The sequence below is a fragment of the Coregonus lavaretus genome (assembly GCF_964263955.1).
Source record: "Coregonus lavaretus genome assembly, chromosome: 24".
In the NCBI taxonomy this organism is placed as follows: Eukaryota; Metazoa; Chordata; class Actinopteri; order Salmoniformes; family Salmonidae; genus Coregonus; species Coregonus lavaretus.
This window is the reverse complement of record NC_140011.1, coordinates 21,233,721-21,249,830: the sequence shown is the minus strand read 5'-3', so window position 1 is coordinate 21,249,830 and position 16,110 is coordinate 21,233,721. Positions and strand designations below refer to the sequence as shown.

General features: G+C 42.2%; 1 protein-coding gene across 1 annotated transcript in view; it reads left to right on the top strand.

The window, feature by feature from the left end:
- Positions 1–785: 785 nt before the first annotated feature.
- Positions 786–16,110, top strand: part of LOC311100258 (ephrin-A5-like) — a gene marked incomplete at both ends in the record, with an annotated part of 38,883 nt that continues 23,558 nt past the window's right edge. Inside the window, one exon of the mRNA XM_084141101.1 lies at positions 786–910. Coding sequence (XP_083997227.1) covers positions 786–910 — 125 coding nt within the window. The remainder of the gene's footprint in view (positions 911–16,110) is intronic.

Below are 16,110 nucleotides of genomic sequence, written 5' to 3'. Positions count from 1 at the left end.
GGCACATTTGAACGACTCCGGTTCAAAGAAAAGAGCTACTCCTAGTTCTTCAGCCGTGACGATACAGCGACAGCGCGGAAGACACAGACACAGATCCGAGCGACAAGGAAGATACGGCACTGTCTGTACGCTGGTTCTGTGGAGTTAATTATTATTCAAATGTTATAGAAACATTTCATACCAGATTTATGCATGGACACGCAGTTATTACCTTGAAAATCAACAATGCAATGCTGCGTAGGCCTATAGTTGCAGAAACTATTGGTGCGCAAAGAAGAGTTGATCCGAGAGAATAATTATTCATTTGGGTAGGCTGTGGTAGACCGACTACAGGAGAAAACTATTAGAAAGCTATAAATTCATGTTTATAATATCTGTGACATCCCACATCTTCTGCGGTTGAAGAGGATGCGCTTGTTGCTATGAATACATGATAAGAGCATTAACTGAAATAGTATTTATTTAAAACGGACCCTCAACTAATATTCAAGACATTTACCCACCAATTCCAATAATTTTTTATTGCACAAACTGGCAGTGCTTTTTTTTTTACTGAATGAAAAAATAACTTTTTCCAAATGTTAATTCATGCCTCAGCACAATAACTGCCTCGTGGAATACTCCAATCAATTCGTTATACCGAGCGAGCAGTCAACTAAGATATAAGGCAATTATCATTTAAAAGCCTTTAGATGTGAATATAATTTCACTCTGTTCATTTGAAGAATTCTACCGCGCCAGAGGCTGCATCGAGAGGGACTTTGGGGTGTCCAAGTTCGGGAGCCATGCCGCAGGTGGAAATGATCCTGTGCGTTTCCCTGGTGTTATGGACGTGTGTCTACGGCCAAGAGCCGGCCTCCAAGGTGGTGTCCGACCGCTATGCCGTCTACTGGAACCGGACCAACCCCAGGTGAGTCTCGTGCGTAACCGCAAGGTGTGTCAGGAACGGGCCAGGGTCACAAACTTCATGCGTGATCAACTTCATTGATGACATTGGTTGGATGTGGATGGCCCGTGGACCATATGATATTTGTTACAATATGAATTTAGAATATTCTGCCCTACTATGCTGACCATGATTAATTTATCAATGGTCACTTGTTTATAGCCTAATTATACATTTTATTGATGCACATTGGAAATCATTTACAAAGACAAACGTGTATGTTGCGTGACATACATCTTATCTACAATAAAATCATCAATAAGTTTGTTATATCCTATACTGTAAATACACCCGAATGATTATTAATATTATCCTGGTTCTGCTGAATGCGTCCACAGATCTGTTGCGGCGAAAGGCTTTCATTATAGGCAGGCTTATAATTTAACTGATGGAAAATGATGTTGCTAATCTCTCGAATGAGGGAAATCGGGTGTTAGTTTGATCATTTAAAATATTATGTGTGTGAGTCGGATTCTTACCGCTTTCACTTTTACTGATTCCGCAGTAGGAAAATTATTCTGTAGCAGCAGTAGCTATTTATTTCTGTTAGAATTGGCTACGACTGTATCCAAGTGTCGGTTAAATACAACTAAAATGTTACCTTGAATAAGATTAAATATTATCTGCCAGTTTGATTTGGGAAAAGGATAAGGCGTTTGTATATGACGCACATCAAAAACCGCAAGCACTTGTGCCTGCTGATAACACGTTAAAGACTTTGCATGTGGTGATACAATAAAATACACGAAATATTCAGTTAGGTTGCCACCTGCCGTTTGTATTTTATTGTAATTTTTCAAAGTTGCCAATTAGTGTGGTTACAAGGGTAAAGTAAAGCAATGGCTGGAATTACCCACTGTAATGGAATGGTCAGATGTGATGCTATTTGACAGAGATGCTAATTGTGCATTTCTATTCTCAAGTAGCCTACAGCTTTGAGTGGACTCCCCAGGTGACTAACTGTTATTCACACTGGATGACTTGCATCTCAGAAAATAGTTTGTAGTATGAGTGTACCACTTTGTTTCGTGTCATGCATAACACATCACCGTTGTACCTTATCAGGTTTTTCCTGACATTTACAGTTTCGGCATGACACCTCAACATTTCTGCTTAGGGAGAAGAAACTGGTCCGTTGGGGTGATTCGCTTGCTGTACTTGTTTGTCTTTTTGTGGTAACCCCTAAGGCAAAGTGTGTGCAATGAGCTAGTTAGGAGAAGAAAGGGACCGGGTGTGATATTAACGCAAATATGGTGGCATCAAAGGCAGGGCTCGCTGCCTCTCTACCTCTATTCCTGGAACAGATAACATATTTTATGCACTCCCACAGTGTCATCAGCTCATTCCAACAGCTCCTGCCTAAAAAAAATGCTGGGGCAGACAATGAGGGGAACACAGAGGGGTATTTCAACAGTGGCCCAGGCCCAGCGTGGTGCATGCTCCTGTGAGAGACACACACATGTTGACGTCACACACTCTGCGGTAACCAAGCAGGCCCTGGGTTAACCATCACAGAGCAGCACAGAGGGGACTGTAGTCAGGGTTAAGCCCGGGGCAGAGCCTGTCTCTCCTCTGAGGCTCTGGACGGCCATGCAATGGCACCCTGCCTGGGTTTTGTCTGAGGAGAATAAGGCTCCTCTGGTAAATAAACGACTAACTCTAAATCGACTCTCCTTTTCTCATTCAGGGGCCTAATCCAAACCCGACCCACTGTATAATGTAACCATGCACCATGCTAAGACTCAGGGGCCCCTGGCCCTGCTGTATAATGTAACCATGCTCTGTGTAAGACCTTGGGCCCCTGGCCCCTGCTGGGTAATGTAACTATACTCAGCCATCAGAGCCTCAGCCTGCTGGGGTATAGTCACAACTTCTAGATGAGGCTTTTTTTCTGACCACAGGAGAAAAACGGCACCCAACGCGGCAGTCCTGCAGTCCATACTCAGCCATTCATGAAATCCCCTACAGGGACTCTGAAATTGAAATGGGAAGTGACTCGTGAAAAATGTAAATGGTGAAGACATTTTATATTGTTTCAAACACATGTAGGTTGATGGTGTCATGTTTGTTGCAAGCTTAATAAACATTGCTCCTATTTCCCTCCCAATACCTCTCAAGAAAAACCTCTCAACATTCTGGCGCACTTTGTTGATACACTCAACTAGTGGAAATCAAAAGCACTGGAGCAGGAGTGTAACTATGATAATGATTCAGTCATGCTCGGAGGTACAAATGCCTCAATCAGTGACAGTGAGGCGCTCAAGTCATTATAATCTCCTTAATTAAAATAAAATGAAGTGATAGTTGAGGAGACATAAAACTACTGAGCCACAATGGATATAGGGTCGTTCCATTTGATTTCAATTCACTTTTGACCGCACCCCTTTTGATTTGAATGAACATTTCCATACTTGCCCATGGTAAAAGTGGTAAGAAAGTGACTTTTTGGAGATACAGGTTCTCAAAGTTGACACATTTTGCATACCCCACCATACCATAAGACATCCATGTCTTCATCACTGGAAAAGATTGACGGTTGAGTTTAATATCATTTAACAGCTTACAAACAGGGTTGTCAAACAACATATAATCATTTATTGAATTAACAATAAATCAATAATAAAAATGCCATTTTTTTACATTTAACGTCAATTATCTTAAAACGTGTAAAATCAGATTATTTACATTTTCACATATGTTGTAGTTTAAAACCTAATATGGATAGTATGCGTTATGCCTGCCATCAGTTGAGACACAGCATACTCTTGAATACAGGGTGGGTGTCATTTCATTCATAGAAATGGAATTCATAGAATAGACCTATCCCTTGAGACCACTGATGGCGGGCACAACACAAACACCACAGATTAAGTAAAATAGGGTCTAAACTACAAAATATGCGAAAATGAAAAAAATCATAGTTCACACGTTTTCAGATAATTGACGTTAAAGGTTAAAAATGAATAGTTTATATATATATATATATATAATCACGAAATTATTGAATAGTTTGACGACCGTTTTTGTAAGCGTTTAAATGATATCAAACTCAACCGTTTATTTTTTTCAGTGATTAAGACATGGATGTCTCATGGTATTATTATTATTATTATCATGGTATGGTTGGGTATGCAAAATGGGTCAACTTTGGGCACCTACAGTGGGGGAAAAAAGTATTTAGTCAGCCACCAATTGTGCAAGTTCTCCCACTTAAAAAGATGAGAGAGGCCTGTAATTTTCATCATAGGTACACGTCAACTATGACAGACAAAATGAGAATTTTTTTCTCCAGAAAATCACATTGTAGGATTTTTAATGAATTTATTTGCAAATTATGGTGGAAAATAAGTATTTGGTCAATAACAAAAGTTTCTCAATACTTTGTTATATACCCTTTGTTGGCAATGACACAGGTCAAACGTTTTCTGTAAGTCTTCACAAGGTTTTCACACACTGTTGCTGGTATTTTGGCCCATTCCTCCATGCAGATCTCCTCTAGAGCAGTGATGTTTTGGGGCTGTCGCTGGGCAACACAGACTTTCAACTCCCTCCAAAGATTTTCTATGGGGTTGAGATCTGGAGACTGGCTAAGCCACTCCAGGACCTTGAAATGCTTCTTACGAAGCCACTCCTTCGTTGCCCGGGCGGTGTGTTTGGGATCATTGTCATGCTGAAAGACCCAGCCACGTTTCATCTTCAATGCCCTTGCTGATGGAAGGAGGTTTTCACTCAAAATCTCACAATACATGGCCCCATTCATTCTTTCCTTTACACGGATCAGTCGTCCTGGTCCCTTTGCAGAAAAACAGCCCCAAAGCATGATGTTTCCACCCCCATGCTTCACAGTAGGTATGGTGTTCTTTGGATGCAACTCAGCATTATTTGTCCTCCAAACACGACAAGTTGAGTTTTTACCAAACATTTTGGTTTCATCTGACCATATGACATTCTCCCAATCCTCTTCTGGATCATCCAAATGCACTCTAGCAAACTTCAGACGGGCCTGGACATGTACTGGCTTAAGCAGGGGGACACGTCTGGCACTGCAGGATTTGAGTCCCTGGCGGCGTAGTGTGTTACTGATGGTAGGCTTTGTTACTTTGGTCCCAGCTCTCTGCAGGTCATTCACTAGGTCCCCCCGTGTGGTTCTGGGATTTTTGCTCACCGTTCTTGTGATCATTTTGACCCCACGGGGTGAGATCTTGCGTGGCGCCCCAGATCGAGGGAGATTATCAGTGGTCTTGTATGTCTTCCATTTCCTAATAATTGCTCCCACAGTTGATTTCTTCAAACCAAGCTGCTTACCTATTGCAGATTCAGTCTTCCCAGCCTGGTGCAGGTCTACAATTTTGTTTCTGGTGTCCTTTGACAGCTCTTTGGTCTTGGCCATAGTGGAGTTTGGAGTGTGACTGTTTGAGGTTGTGGACAGGTGTCTTTTATACTGATAACAAGTTCAAACAGGTGCCATTAATACAGGTAATGAGTGGAGGACAGAGGAGCCTCTTAAAGAAGAAGTTACAGGTCTGTGAGAGCCAGAAATCTTGCTTGTTTGTAGGTGACCAAATACTTATTTTCCACCATAATTTGCAAATAAATTCATAAAAAATCCTACAATGTGATTTTCTGGATTATTTTTCCTCAATTTGTCTGTCATAGTTGACGTGTACCTATGATGAAAATTACAGGCCTCTCTCATCTTTTTAAGTGGGAGAACTTGCACAATTGGTGGCTGACTAAATACTTTTTTTCCCCACTGTATATCTCCTGAATGTTTTGGAATTTAGGTCCAAAAAGTAACTTTCTGACCACTTCTACCTTTGGCAAATATGTATGGAAAGTTTCATTCAAATCAAAAGGTGATTGAAATACAATGGAATTACCCTATATGAGTCAGAGTGTTGTTTGACTTGTTATCGATAAATTCTGTGATTTTAAGAGAGCATAATCTTTAAATGCCCGTCTTATAAGAATGTGCTATATTGGTAGTAATTAGCTATAGAAATTGCTCGGCCACATAATAAAATGTATTGTAAGAATTGGAGGAGAAGGGCTGCAGTATATTTGGATGGCTGTTGGTTAACATACATGCGTGAATGTTGTGTAAACACGTAGAGGGGCTAGTCATGCATTTTCTTCAGTAATACTGTGTTAATACATGTGTAATTAAAAACACAATTTGTAAATAAAGTTAACAATTGGATTATTGCCCATTAATAAGTTAGCATTAGAGAAATCCCCACCAGCCTGTATTTAGTTTGATAGTTGCTTGATTAAAACCGTCAGGCTCCATATTGGACACATGCAACCATTGCTGTGGCAAGGTGTTTATTTGTTGCTGATAGGTGGGTTCAGTGGAGAATCAGGGCTGAGTTCCGTCCCTAATCTTCATGCTGTTTGTGTCTCCGAAATCATGGAAACTGATACCCTTCCTCATCAAAGAGCCGCATTGGGTGGGACTAACGACCTGACAGCTGGGGAGAGGGATTCCAGCATTCTACAAGAGCACTGTCACCCCAGGGACTGCAGTTTAAGCTTCGTTAATGCCCCTCAAATCATTCTACAACAGATGTGACATATTTATCGAAGATAATCGAAGGACTTTTTCATCTGCCTTGCAGCCCGCTACTTTGGTATACTATGATTTGATTCTGCAGTCCTTGTGAGGACACCTAAGACATTTGAAAATGCCTCAGTGGCTTCTCTTTCCACCTCATAACGTCCTTGCCCTTACAGACACAGATAGTTCTCCACTGAGCGAAATGACCATGGCTGTTTGCTTTCTCTATTCTGGCTTGTTTTTTTATCTCCACTTAAGAAACAATACACCATTTTCCAGTTTGTGACAAGTTGATGTTGTGATAGTTTCCCAGTGGCATTGTGAGTTGCTCCGTTTGCATTTCTCAGAGTGTTTACCTTTGTTTTCCTCCTCAGCCTTTTCCCGGCTCCCTGCTGCTGGGTTCCGCTTGGATACAAAACGGAAACAAAAAGCAGCCAGGTCCAAATATTGACTGGATCTCAGGACCGTAGCCTCTCCTAGCCCCAGCCCAGACCGCGTGAAAGGACACTATTGTTCCGATCGTACTCAGCGGCCCCATAGCTGGCTTTTAACTATGCATGCTCTTAAAGAGAGACAGGCATATAGGGAGAGAGGGAGGAGATGGGAGTGGGAGAGAGAGAGGTAGTTGTGGCAGGCTCTTGTGAGGGCGAATACGTAAGGAGGCAAAGGGGAAGGGGCACACAACGGGAGCGAAACACAGTCACAGAGGTAACAGAAGCTTCCGGAGATGGGGCACAGGGTTACCCGGGGAAACAGTGGCCATGCCATGGGTCCCCTGCATGAGGTCAAAACCTTTATTTCCACCCCCGCCCTTACTTAGCCTGTGGATGGAGCCGTATGTTGCAGCCATCTTCTCAGGGAACTCTTGGCGTAAGAGAGTGAGGTGATCTGACCTGGCTCTCTCTGAAGGGGAAAATAGTCCTACTGTGGAGAAAGCAGCCTGTCCCACTGCTCTGTGACTCTGCACACAGAGAAAGGTGCCTTGGCTCTGTCACTCTCATTAAACTAACAAGGCTGCCACTGCTTGACTAACGGGGACTAAAGAGAGGAGGGTGTTTTAAGTGGGTGTCTTGTTAATGAACATTTATTGTGTTAACTGTGTGTAAGTAGGGATTTCTCTGTCACCTTACAGCAATACTCAATATTCAGAGCACCACACAATTAATCCCTTTTTGGATAGAAAGTGTTTGCCATGCTGTTTCTGTTAAACTTTGTGTAGATGACATTCTCAGCAACTTCCGTAAACTTGTTTTCAGTCAATTTTCCGATCGGTGATATAGCTCGGCAAGTCGGCGTCCCCCATTTAATATGCACGGGCCAGTTGCTGGATTAGAGCCAACCCTCCAGCCCCTAATCTCCAAGTCTCACTTCAGCGCTCCCAAGGTTCATTTTTCTGCTGTTTCTTAAGGTTTAAGTCTCGGCTGGGATTTTTGTGTGCTGTTTAAATTTGAGTGGTGAAATGGCGTCCACTGTGTCTTTGTAGGCACCAGTGAGGGTATTAGCAGAGAGGCTCTAAGGGGCTTAAGAGGTCAGTCTCCCTTTGTGTGGAGACACAAAACACTTCCTGTAGGACCCTTCACCTTACTCTGTTCTTCCCCCAGAAAGCCAGGGCCTGCCTGACCATTCACATTAATCAGCCTCAGCCCCTAATGACTGCAGTAAAGCCTCTGGAGCTGCTGCCCTAAAAAGTCCCTAAGTTTCCTGACAGACAATATAGCGGTGTGCTGGGAAGGCTGCTGTATTGACAGCCTCTATGCAGTAGAGTGTGGTGTGGTGAGTGGCTATCTGAGCTTCCTTTTACAGTACACTTTAGCAGAACAAGCCCACAATGAAAGAGGACTATGTACAGTAGGCCAAGGCCAAGGTAATGAAAATGGACTCCACAAAGAAAGTGTAGGGTCTGAACATGTTCTACTGCAGTGAGCTGCAGTAACGTTGGATTATCTACTGCATGCCTCCTATTACAGAACGTTCTCTGAGAGAAAGGAAATGAAGGATGCATTTTGCACTGCAGACTTTTAATGGATAAAATAAATGGATAGAACAAATTGGCTCGATGCAATTCAGGGGAAAGATGGGGAGAGAGAGAGAAAAAGGCAGAAAGAGAATTGGAATGATCTCCTTTCCCTCTGTCGACCATAGCAGAGCTCTAGCTCTCTGCAGCTGGAGTGCCTAGAGCAGGGGAGTCAAACTCATTTTGCCCAGGGCTGCGTTCGGTCTTCAACGAGGTCCGGAGGGCCGCACTGAAAATGTGTTATATTTCCTCGCCGTCAAAAATAGTCCTCTATTCATTGTTTTTGGAACTTTTGATGCTCCCTGACTGTCTTTCATTCTGGTGATTATTAGCAAGCTGGCAAGAACTGTATGAAACTGTATGAATGTAGGTCCATTATCATTTCTACACAGTTTTGATTTGGTTTTAGTCATTTTAAAGTATATTGAGTTTGTCCCCCCCCCCAATTTTTTAAAAAATATAACATATATTTTTTAAACCACCCGCGGGCCAGATTGGACCCCCTCGTGGGCTGGATCTGGCCTGCGGGCCGTATGTTTGACACCCCTGGCCTAAAGCCTGGTTACTTAGAGACGACTGGCCCGTCCTCTGTCTTTAGTAATTAGTCATGATTGCTGTTAGTAGTGCTCAGTCTGAGATAGCTCCAGAAGGGTGTGGCAATGACGATTTGGCTGTTTTAGTTTTGCTAGCTGGAATTCCACCAGTGCTACTCTCTGGTCTATGGCACACAGACCTGGCACGCTAGTGGCACTCATCAGGCACATTGGCACAGGGAGCTGTGTTTTACAGACCTTAGTATATACTATTACAAATTAATCCAAATTGGCCGGAAAGTATGCACGATATAAAACAAATGTGATTACAGTGACGATACAGCCAAACATCCGTGTAATGCTTCTGGAACTTTATTTGGGTCAATGTGGCTTTTGAAATGAAAGACAAAGCAAATATCCCTCTCCAAGAGGCAAAGTTTCCCCGTTTCATTGGTGGCTGACTTTCAAGGTCTTGTGCTGTTGTTGTTGTTTTTTGTTTTTTTTGTGGGGGGGGGGGGGGGGGGGAATAAGACATTTTTCTTCTACAGAATTTATTCTGTGATTGCATCAGACATTTTGAAAAACAGGGTAGATAAAGTGTGTAGTATAATTTTTTCACCCCATTGTATTTGCTGGTTAGATCAGATGGAATTACTGATACACTCTGAAGACAAAATAGGCCTAAAAATGTTTTATGGATGAATGTACTGTGCTCCTCTCTAATTAGTTTGGTTGAAGTGAAGTAAATATTACTTTTGTCTGATGAAAACTTTAGTTTATCTGATGAAAGCTCATTATTTTTCATAGCATGTTAAGACAAGTCTTATATGTTGGGTGAGCTTAGTGTATGAATGGTCTTTGGCATAGTTGTGGCATTTCAGGCACCCGTGGACAGATTAGGTAAAGGGCATTGATAATGTGATTTCTGAGTCAATAAAAAAAGTGACATTTAGATGTGTGGGAAGAACAGTGTTATTTTCATGAACTTGATGTGACTTTGCAGGACCTTTAGTGTGGCTTACTGGCCCATGGAGACAGAGAGCATTTCCTCATGTTGGGTTTGAGCATGCTCGGTGCTTTGGGACCCATGAAATATTAAAAAGCTGTTTGCGATCTCACAGTAGAGCCTGGACAGCAAACCTTCACACGCAACCAGAAGAAATCCAGGTCAGAACCGCCATGACTTTAATGCAGGGATCGACATTTTGTCTCACTCCATCATACATACATGCTTCCTCACCCACTCCTTGTTTTTTTTATGTTAAGCGACTTTGATGAAATCATATGAGTTTATCATCACCACAAGTTTACCACTGTTGATTGAAATCTCAGACGGCTAGGATTTGTTCTGTCTTCATAGGTGTCTCTCTCTCCTCTTTGCCTGACTCCCAGCTGTGTCTTGTGACAGGGAGGGAAGCAGAGACCGCCATTTCCCTCCAAATTCGACTCCATTTTGTTTTCAAGAAATAAAGCCGGTTGAGAATCCTGGGACCCTTACTGAACAGGCTCCGCCCCTTGTTCAATTCAACATAAAGATACTTAGGAGACAACGAAGAGCTTTAGATATGATTAACCAACATTTTTTAATTGCGATTTTAATGCATTTCTCCAAAAACATTTACAACGTTACTTTAGAGTGAAAACAATGGTAGAAGCAACATAGTCACGGCTTGGCTGTGTTTGTGTCATAGATATGTTGTGTTTGTGCCCTAGCCTAGCTTAGCCTAGCTGTATATGTGCCGTGGTTACCGGTGCCCTAGCTGAGCTGGTGGCCTGGCACCCGTATCACTCTTCGCGGCAACACAGTGGGAACACGCAGGCAGATGCTCGCAGGGCCCGGACTGATGATCTCCCTTTATGTCTTGGCTCCGCCAGGTCCCTCAGTTATTCTAGTGCATAATTGATGGAGGAGTTAGAATAGCAGAAGTAATGCGATGAGAGGGTGCAGCCAGGCGGAACGACGGATCGCGTGCATGGGGCTGCAAACATTGGAGGGGACGATGAGAGGACATCTGGAGTAACAGGTCCCCGTCCTCTGGCGCGCGGTGTCGATACAGAATGTCATCCTCCAGCCAATCACAGCTCAACATCTTCCCACCAATAAGATGTCTTCACTGAAGCAGAATACTACGTTCCCCATGAATCAGACAACCGAACGCAGTTAGTAGTCCGCAGTATGCAGATTATGTGCTAAGCTTTTGATAGGTTTTATTACCCCTTTCTCATATTAAATTAAACTGAGATAGAGAATGAGTAGCATTACGTTTTTATATTACATTTATTATAATTTAAGTAATTTAGCATTTTACTGGTCATTTGAATGAGCCTGGATTGTGGTGTTTGTGGGTACATTGCGTCACAAGGCATTCTCTCCAACATCTTTGTTCCTTTATCATGTATTAGATGTAGCAGAGATTGGCTGTGCTGGATCTCCAGCGACAGGGTGTATATCACACCTAGACAAGTCACTACAAAGAGACACTAATGGCCAAACAACCCTCCATTGTCTATTAAACAAGATGCCAGGTCACAGATAACCCACTTCAAAGCAGGAACCTGGAATAAAAGCTGCAGGACTTCCCCTGAAACCCATCTGAAATACCTGTGTTCCTGGTTATGATGCTGCAGTCAGAGCTTGAAACCACTCAGTATCATTCCCGCTAGTATCACTGTACTATGGGACAGACAAGAGGGACCAGATGTACCGGATAGATGTGAGACAATTACAATTATGTTTGATAAAAAATAAAAAATAAGTAGTATTTCTTCAATGTAAGTCAGCCTAGTCTGCATTAAAATATATAAACGTAAATGCCTTAGTTTTCAATTGATAAATTAACATGTCTTTTACATTTTAAAAGTAATCCTTTAGTTGTTAGAAATAGATAGCAATTTAATTTCCATCAATATATCATTTGAATACGACCAATAGTAATCTAATAAAGTGATAATATTTTAGTTGTATTCATTAAAACCTAACATATATTTTATGGAATCAATCTATCAGACCTTCAAGCAATGCACTGTATATTTATTGCTATATATTTTAAGAATCAAGATTCTCAAGGGATTGTATATTATAGCAGCTTATTAGAGGAGAACATACTTTTTATATTTCAGTTATAAACTTCAGTAATATTTTAGTTATAGTATTCCATAATAACTCAATGGGCAGGTCCGTCTGGAGAAAGAAATATTACTGCTCTGCTATAAAGACTTCCGATGGAAACCTAAGCGGCGAGCACACTCAGGAAACAAATAAAACATCTTTATGAGCAGGACTTTATGATCTTAATGACCAAAGCCCAGGCCATTTAAGTGCACTTCTGGGCAGAGATGTTTTAGAGCCAGACATGGAACAACCCAGGCAGTGCTCATATACAGGCACTACTAGTAATATTTACCAGAATGTATTGTTTTCATATGTTGGTTTTCATATGTTGGTCCTCAGATGGTGACGAAACAGTAGTAAATTGTCACATAAAATATGCTACTGCAATATTGGGGTTTGCACTCGCTAGGGCATTTGTTTGTAGCCTATGTTTAAGAGCATAAACTAAATCAAGGCAACAAAAAAAAGAAACAAAGAAGTATTGGACTGTGCTAGCTATATTTCAACAATTACATTCCTCCAAAATTGAAGTACAAAATGTTATTATAAAATAACGGATTTAGAAAAAGATAAAGACAACTTTTAAGTAAAAAATATATATATATAGTCAACTCTTTTTTAGATATAAAAATGTATTTGAATTACAGAATATTAACTAAGAAAGATAGATGTGTAATTTTATAAACATCAGTATTTTCTTCAAAAAAAAAGTAACTTTTGTTGGTAACATACATTTTCACAAGAATCTTGTGGTGGATATAAATCAAATAAAATGTACAATGAACTTCAGACAAAATCGATCAAAAGTGGAAAATACAAAAATAATTACATTTGAATTGTTCGAAATACAATTAATGATTTAATTTTGATCCTCGTGCTAAGTTAGTTATTTGTTAAGTTGATAAATTATGTAAAGGAGGCCCTAACCATATTTTGTAGAATGAGTAAATAACACAGTCATGTGGTGCTTTCTAGATATAATGGTTAGTTATCTCTCAGTCTAAGAGAAAAGTGCCGTTTATTTAGGAAGCTGGCATTTCAGTGCTTGGATGGACCTTTGATCCAACCACGGGTGTTTCGTGAGGGCTTCCAAATCTGTCACTACTCCTCTGTTTCGCCTATTGGAGCATATCGAATGATTAAAGACGGGGGGGGGGGGGGGGGGAAGAGAATTGATTGAAAAAAAGCCTCTGGTCTGTTAGGTGCTGAAGTCCTGTGATTGCTACTTTGGGCAACGCAGAAGTTCTGTTAGTGAGGTTAGACACGCGATACACAGGGGGCCAAAGAAGTGCACCGGCTAACACATCACACACGTTTAACAACCACCAACCAAACTACCAAAGTATGATGGAGGCAGGCTCATTCTAAATTTTGCCCAGCAACTCAGCGACATGATAGGAAATATGGTAGGCCGACCTAATATTGCTGGTTACAATTCTCCTTTGCTATTGGTTAAAGATTGACCATGTGCAACTGGATTTTGTCCCAATTGTTTTGGGAAAACATGGAAATAACTGATAATTCTGATAAAACCTTTAGGTAAACTCAAGGCTTTATATATAATAGATCTAAATAATTTTGTTAATCATTTTTGTGTTCAGTTTCAGCTGGCAGTGTGGCTTGCAGTGCTTGCCTGTGCTGGTCTAATGGTCTCCTCCATTTGGTAACTTTGTTCCTGTTATTTGAATCCTGAGTATTTGGAATTACAAATCCTCTAGGCTAGTGTAAGGGATAGGAATTATGCAAATTGAAGCTAAGACAATGGAAGCGGGAGGTGTGATCAGTCAGAAACTCACCAATAAGGATTAAGCCAGAACCTGTGGCAACCAATGAGGCGTTGAGCAGCTGTGTTTTCATTGGGAGATCAGCACTGATAACCAAAACTGTGGCAGATACACCGGGTGGAAATCGTACTCCATCTGTACCCATGCCTAAATGGAGGCAGGCCATTAATACACTGTTGGATTTATGCTGCGTGGCAGTACAAGTTTATTTGGGGGCATATAACCACTGAAAAGCACAGAGCAATCATTTTAAATCAAAATCCACAGCATAGTGTCTATGCCACATAGTAACCACACACACACACACACTTTTTACATTTGAGCAGATGCTCTTATCCAGAGCAACTTACAGGAGCAATTAGGGTTAAGTGCCTTACTCAAGGGCATATCGACAGATGTTTCACCTAGTCATCTCAGGGATTCAAACCAACAACCTTTCGGTTATTGGTACAACGCTCTTAACCGCTAGGCTGCACGCACGCACACACAGACACACACACACACACACACACACACACACACACACACACACACACACACACACACACACACACACACACACACACACACACACACACACACACACACACACACACACACACACACACACACACACACACACACACACACACACACACACACACAAACAAACAAACACACACAGGTGCCTTCCCTTAGCCCTAGAAATCTGGAGTAAATGTGAGAAGGTTATAACCACCCCTGCTCTCTCTCTTTTCCTAACTTTCTTTCTCTCTTACCCTTTTTCTTGATCATTATTTCTCTGTATCCCTGTCTCTCCACATCTCTCTCCCCGCTCTCCTTTTTCTGTCTCTTCCTCTCTACCCCCTCACCCTCCTCTCCCTCGCTCCCTTCCCTGGTGTCCAGACTTCTGTCACATATGCTGACTCCCACTCCTGGGCTGATATCAGATATGAGGAGAGGGATATGGCGTCACAGACTTCACAGCCTTCCACTCCCCTCCTTCCCCCACCCCTCAACCCTCCAACCCCGACCCAGCTGACTCCCCCATACTGTAACGGCTAGAGTTCACCTCTGATGTCATTTCCTCCTGCTCGGCGTGACCCCACCGGACTGATACTATGCATCGTATGGATGTCTCAAATAGGAGTTTTCTCAACTTGTATACCCGTACTCTTTCCTCTGCGTCTTTTAATGGATGTGAATGTGTGATTGGATATGACTGGATATAGCAGATGCTTGCTTGTTTTTATCAGAATCCAGGCTGTGTGTACAGCTTGATGTGTGATGCCACAGTGAGCAGCAGGGTGTGATATTCAGTGTTTGTGGGCCTCGTATTGTGCTCAGTGCTCATGGCTGCTACAGATGCTCTTCAGATGATTGTGTGGCACTGCATGATTTTAATTTGAAACCACACTCTGGCCCAGACAGACACTCTCATCTAATCTGGTGTGGAAATGAGTCTGCAGGCTGTGTGGAGACAGAGGTCTTAAAACACACACACACACACACACACAGAACCGCCAAACACATCATTCCATACATGACTTTATCCCCCTGTAAATCAGTGTTTTGTGATTAATGAACGTTGATAGCCGTGAATGAAGTGCAGTTTAAATGGTAACAGTGGCCTCATCTGTTTGTATTGCCCCACATGTATTACAGTTCTCAGATCTGTAGTAGCCACATAATCTCCCACCATCACTCACGTTTGAGAAGGAGAAATGAGCTTTAGCGTACCCCGACTCCCGGTCCCTCCCCACCAATGTTTTCCTGCAGCCTTTTGTTACGGTTCAGAATGGAGTTGACACGTGTGAAAGCGAACGTGATATCCCCAGCCCAAAGGTTCATTATCCGCTGCTGTTCTCACGGGGAGAGTGAAAAATCACTTCTTTGTGAAGAGGAAGAAAGAGCTTCCCTCTGACCTCATGGTTGTGGTGTAATGTCAGGGGGCTGAGGTTGGCTGCTGGGGTGTAGCCACACCCACTGGGCTGTAGAACTGTGGAACCCTCCCTGAGCCTGTCTTTCCCACTAGGGGAGAATCTCAATTGCATACTCCTCCGTTGGGTTTTGAGAAGGAGGCGAGGAGAGAGGACGCGAGAAGCATGCAATTGAGATTCTCCCCAGGACTACAGACGATAGCCAGGGCCCCTGCTGGAGAGACTTGGCTATGGAAACTTAGAAA